The sequence below is a fragment of the Papaver somniferum genome, chromosome 9, assembly GCF_003573695.1.
Source record: "Papaver somniferum cultivar HN1 chromosome 9, ASM357369v1, whole genome shotgun sequence".
Taxonomy (NCBI): Eukaryota; Viridiplantae; Streptophyta; class Magnoliopsida; order Ranunculales; family Papaveraceae; genus Papaver; species Papaver somniferum.
In genome coordinates this window covers 133,434,868-133,440,864 of record NC_039366.1, presented here as the reverse complement: position 1 = coordinate 133,440,864, position 5,997 = coordinate 133,434,868, and the positions used below count along the sequence as shown (strand labels likewise).

The window sequence follows — 5,997 nt, the reverse complement described above, 5'->3', positions numbered from 1 at the left end:
TTAAATGGAGAGTAGTGTCTATTTCAGTACGTGGAGAGTGGTTTTCTGTATGATGTTGTGGATGATAGAGACTTTCTTAAGTTTTGGAATGAATCAGATCAAGATGTGCCTAACGAATTTCATTTGTTCCCCATTCATGAGGGACCACTTAATGTTATAGTATCAAATGAAGAAGTTGAAGTGAATGGTGAAGTTATTTGGCAACTGACACAATCTCAGACAGAGCCATTTGTTATTGGTTATATGTTTGAAGATGAATAACCAAGTCATCATAGCATAAAAGTATCAGAAGATGATCCAAGTAAGCATGCCAATCAGCAGACAAGTCAGACTCCAGTTGAGCAGACATGTTAGACTCCACCAGAGCAGACAAGCCAAAAATTTAAGATACCTCCCTTTAGTAAATATAGAAACTTGTATTACCTCATTTAATGGTGGTTTTACTTACATCGTTGTAGGAGTTTGAAGATAAATCACCCATATTTTTGTTTGCACTTTAGAAGTGGCGAAGATGTATCCTATCAGTTTTGTTGGAAAACAACATATTTGGTGACGGTGGATTTGTGAAAAGGAGCAAATTTTTTCCTCTGCAAATCCGGTTTATATAGAACTGGCCATTGAAGCCCAAATTCGAACGTTCAACGGACCCTCCATTTTTTATGCTTTTCAGCCCTACACGTGTTTGATGGTACGTTTTGTGCTTTTCTGTCAAGGGTATTTTGGGTAACTAAAGTTCCACGTGTATATTTTGGTCCACCTGTACAAAACTGGTGACTAACTAGCCTTTGACGGAATATATAACAAAATGAGATTTTGCTAATTTAATCTCTTTATGAGAGGTAACGCAAATTAACAATCTTCTTAAGGAGGTAATGCAAAATACCACAAAAAAAAAAAAAAAAGGCATCGGTTAACTCTAGTTTAGACAGACGCCTAAAATTAGTCTCTTGGTAAACAAAATGTCGTCGTTCACAACATGTTTGAATAATATAACACAATTAATCAACTCTTAATGAAAGAGGAGAAGAAAGAAAAACGAAAGAGAAATAAAATAGAGTAAGGAGGAAACTTCACAACTCCTCTCCTTCTTCTCTTTCAGACATCCGGACAGACAGACAGACAAGACAGACCTGGTAAACCTCAAATCTTCTGTCTTTCTCCACAAATCAACTGGCTTCTTCTTCTTCATCTGTCTCTGTCCCCTGTCTTTTCTTTTGCTTATATTGTATCACTACAAATTCGATGTAGAATTGTTTAAATTGCTTAATTTTAATCGATACTTTTAATGTGCTCTTGTTAAATCTCTAGAAATCGTACCTGAAATTGAAGATTTCGACAGGTTTTGCTTATATCTACTACTATACTAGATTATGAATTAGGTAGTTAGACAAGTTAGATAGAAATATTTTCCCTTAATATCAAGAAAATGAATCATTGACTTTTTATTGTTTATAGTCTACTCATTTATGAATCTGTAAACTTGGGAATCATTTAAATGGTGATATAGGAAGAGGGTTTCGATATTTTTTCGAAGTTTAGAAGAAATGGGTAATACTTGTGTAGGACCAAGAACTGAAAAAAATGGTTTCTTTGAATCTGTTTCTGCTGCAATGTGGCCATCTCGAGCCGTTGAAGATTCCGCTCCTTCGACTCCAGGAGCAACATCAAGAAGAGGCGGAGGAGAAACCACCATTGAAACAACAGTAACAACAACAACTACCACTACAACAACAACATCATCATCTGATGTTTCTCCACCGCCAAATATACCACCAGAGCAAGTTAAAATCCCTGATAAAATAGAGAAAACCGAAGATGCACCACCACCACCACCACCACCAAATCCACCACCTCAGAACCCCAAAAAACCACACCACAAGAGAGTAGCAAGTGCTGGTTTACTTGTAGATTCTGTCTTACAAAGGAAAACCGGTAACATAAAGGAGATTTATACCATGGGAAGGAAACTAGGACAGGGTCAATTTGGGGTTACTTATCTTTGTGTAGAGAAAGAGACGGGTAAGGAGTTTGCGTGTAAGTCGATTGCAAAGAGGAAATTAACAACGCAAGACGATGTTGAAGATGTTAGGAGAGAAATTCAGATAATGCATCATTTGGCAGGTCATCCGAGTGTTATATCGATTAAAGGGGCTTATGAAGATGCCGTAGCAGTTCATCTTGTTATGGAATTATGTGGAGGAGGGGAGCTTTTTGATAGGATTATTCAAAAGGGACATTACAGTGAAAAAAAGGCAGCCGAACTTGCTAGGGTCATAGTGGGAGTAGTTCAAACTTGTCATTCTTTAGGAGTTATGCATCGAGATTTGAAACCCGAGAATTTTCTATTTGTTAATCAGAAGGAGAACTCACCCCTTAAAACTATTGACTTTGGATTGTCGATATTCTTTAAGCCAGGTAATCCTAGAAACTTCATTCTTTTGTAGTTTATCTCCATCATACACTTACATTTCATTTTTGTAGGCTTTACTGCATAGTGAGATCTGGATTAGATTGAATTTTTCATGCATAGGCTGAATAAATATGGAGAGACTTGCCTAACTGTTGTAATGCATTTGACCCATTGGGCAAGACGCCTGCGAAAGTCTCATTGAGTCCCTGCATCAGAATAAAAATTTCAGTTAGCTTTGCTGGATTTTGTGGACTCATGCTAGAGCTGGATCCAAATCCTAAGAGTGATATTAATGCTATCTGGAAGTCTCTTCGTGGTAGTAAATAATGATATGGCATGATTCGTCATTTGTTCTAGTCCTGATCAAATTTGGAAATTCTTCTCTTTCAGGAGAAACATTTTATGACGTTGTTGGTAGCCCATACTACGTTGCTCCAGAAGTTCTTCGAAAGCGCTATGGTCCAGAGGCAGATGTTTGGAGCGCTGGAGTGATCATATACATTCTGTTAAGTGGGGTTCCTCCATTCTGGGCTGGTGAGTGTTGTCAAATTTGAAAATTTAAAAGTACCATAGTTGACAAGTATGAGTTTTGAATTTCAGTAATCATCACTAACTTATCTCTGCATTTTTCGTGATGTAGAAACTGAGCAAGGGATTTTTGAACAGGTCTTGCATGGTGACCTTGACTTTTCATCAGAGCCATGGCCTAGTATATCAGAAAGTGCAAAAGATTTGGTTAAGAGAATGCTTATCAGAGATCCTAAAAAGCGGTTAACTGCACATCAAGTACTATGTGAGTTTATACATCTTTTGCTTACCACTAGAGGTTGCTTGAGTAGTTACTGGGCACATATCCCTAATTTTATGCTCACCGGTTAGAATTCCTACAAAGTAAGTTGGCATCGTATAAAAGAGCTAATAAAGTTTTCAACCCGCTGCGGGAACTTTTTTTTTTTTTCCAAGTATTTTTAGGAAATCTACAAAACCTTTGCAACACAGTTAGAGTAGCGTTGATGTTGTTTCCCTTCAAATATGGCTTTGCATTTTCTGTAGAATAAACATATTTCCAGCATTACTAACATCTGGCTTGTTTTTGTGACAGGTCATCCTTGGGTTCAGGTTGATGGGGTAGCTCCTGACAAGCCTCTTGATTCTGCAGTTCTAAGTCGAATGAAGCAATTCTCTGCTATGAACAAGCTTAAGAAAATGGCCCTTCGAGTAAGGGCATACCAGAATCATTTAAATGTTGTTCAAAAATTGAATATATTTGAATTATAAACAAATTGCTGTTCTGTTTAGGTGATTGCGGACAGCCTCTCTGAAGATGAAATCGCTGGACTTAAAGAAATGTTCAAGATGATAGACACAGATAACAGTGGACAAATCACTTTCGAAGAGCTAAAAGCTGGGTTGAAAAGAGTGGGGGCCAATCTAAAGGAGTCCGAGATGTATGCTCTAATGCAAGCGGTAAGTATCAGCTCAGCTCTGTGAGTTCTGAGTTGCACAGAAGCTGCAACAGCTTCATGTGTATCTGTTAAATCAGCAGAAGTTTGGCCAAGGATTATTTTCATGCTTTCTATCTGTAATTCCTCTTTCAATGGAACTGCAGGCTGATGTTGACAACAGTGGCACCATTGATTACGGAGAGTTCCTTGCTGCAACATTGCATCTAAACAAAATTGAACGGGAAGATCATCTATTCGCAGCTTTCTCATACTTTGACAAAGATGGCAGTGGCTATATCACGCAAGATGAGCTTCAACAGGCATGCGAGGAGTTTGGGATTGAGGATGTTCGTATAGAAGAAATGATCGGAGAAGTTGATGAAGACAATGTAAGTTGTTTAACTTCAGTACTTCTCTATGTTTAGTTATATTTGTACGCCCTCTGATTTGATTATGCAACACCAGGAGTAAGTTACAATAGTTAATTTTAGAACTGAACACTAGACATATTTAATGTTGAAAATGGGTCGACTAATTTGGGTGTCAATCAATCTCCTAATCTTTTGCATGTTTAACATGTTTCATCAGGATGGACGCATAGATTACAATGAATTTGTAGCGATGATGCAAAAAGGAGACGTCATCGGTTTTGGTGGTAAGAAAGGTCGGCAAAGTAGTTTCGGCATTGGGTTCAGGGACGCACTAAAAATTGGTGGTTGATATGTAGAAGAAAAAACAATGTTGAGGCTCTTATAGTCTAATTACTTGTTCAGTAGTGTCGCTTTTCATCATTTTTCCTACAGATTTTGAGATTGAATATAGGAGTCATACGATCACCAAGTGTGCATAGAGAAACAGAAGTCTTGTTCTTTTCAGCGCATCAAAATATGTCGAAATTGAAGTTACACGGAGTGAATTTTGATGTTAAATATTTAGGTTGGAAAGAACAATACAAAGATTCTTGTATCACCTTTTTCTTGTAGACGTATTTTTGTTATTTAAACCTGGTTTCCATTTATACCTGGCTTCAGTTCTGTTTAGCAGAACTGTAGTCTCTAGGAGCCATCTCATGGAACTGTGAGAAGATGATAGACTATATGAAAGGGCAATATGAGCTCAATGAAGTGGCAGTGTCGCGCAATATGAGCTCAATGAATTGTAGAACTACACACTACATCACGCAGCACAAATCTTATTCTTATGTGACTTCTCAAGTCAAGGAAATAACAACAACTACTTCAGCGAAGAGAGTAAGAAGTTATATTTAGCCAAAAAAAAAAAAGAACACTTGGGAGGGGGTCTTTTCCTCAAAAGGATTAGCTCCTATGGAGTAAACAAATCATAGTATGGACTCAACAAAAGAGAAAAATGGTTGGGCAAACGGGCAAATTTAATGGTTCGCTCATTGCGGTTCTTGGATTGCCGCGCGTCTCGTCTCTGACCGCGCGGGTTACCACAAGCTGCCGACGGCTATACTGAATCCACGTGGTCCATGTAAATCCGTCGGCGGCTTAAGTGAATCCGCACGGCCTTTGGATGTGATTTTCATCATCCAACGACTCTAATTCTTTTCCCTATAAATTTAGTTCATTTCAACTAAAAATTCACACCTATTTTTTCTCTTCACTTACTATAATTTGTAGAAAGATGCGTCCACCCTGTTAGTTCAACGAGCTCAGTATACGCGAGAAGAAGATTTTGAAATTTGTAGAAACTATGTGTTGTTACAAACTCAGCTTGCTAAAGCACATTATCCGGGTGTGAGTTTCTGGAAGGATATTTACTACGAGTTCTGCAGCGATACCTGTAACCTGAGTCGTCGTGCTATCTGTGAAATAGAAAATCGTTTTTAAACAATTAAGAAAGAAGTAAGTGAGTTTGTAGCTTTAACCAGTAGACCAATAAATATAGACTGAAGGGTGAAACTGATGCTGAAGTGGTCAGAAAATCTTTGGATGAATGGCGAAGATGGAAAGGTATGGTTTGTTGTTTCCAAAATTGTTTCGAAATCCTTAGGCAGTTGGACACGTTCAACCCTTTCTTGCTAGATGTTGTTCCACCGAGTACGTAATGCTTGATTTATATATATGTAATTTGATTTGGAAGAAAAAAAGCACTACTTTTCATTAATTAAGATTAGAA

General features: G+C 37.8%; 1 protein-coding gene across 1 annotated transcript; it reads left to right on the top strand.

Annotated features, from left to right (window-relative positions):
• Positions 1 to 994: 994 nt before the first annotated feature.
• Positions 995 to 4,873, top strand: LOC113307585 (calcium-dependent protein kinase 10-like). Its single transcript, XM_026556027.1, has 7 exons — positions 995 to 2,415; positions 2,801 to 2,944; positions 3,051 to 3,203; positions 3,513 to 3,628; positions 3,710 to 3,877; positions 4,020 to 4,244; positions 4,444 to 4,873. Exons 1-7 carry the CDS (start codon positions 1,545 to 1,547, stop codon positions 4,573 to 4,575), a joined length of 1,809 nt encoding a protein of 602 aa, XP_026411812.1. The 5' UTR covers positions 995 to 1,544; the 3' UTR covers positions 4,576 to 4,873.
• The last annotated feature ends 1,124 nt before the right edge of the window (positions 4,874 to 5,997 follow it).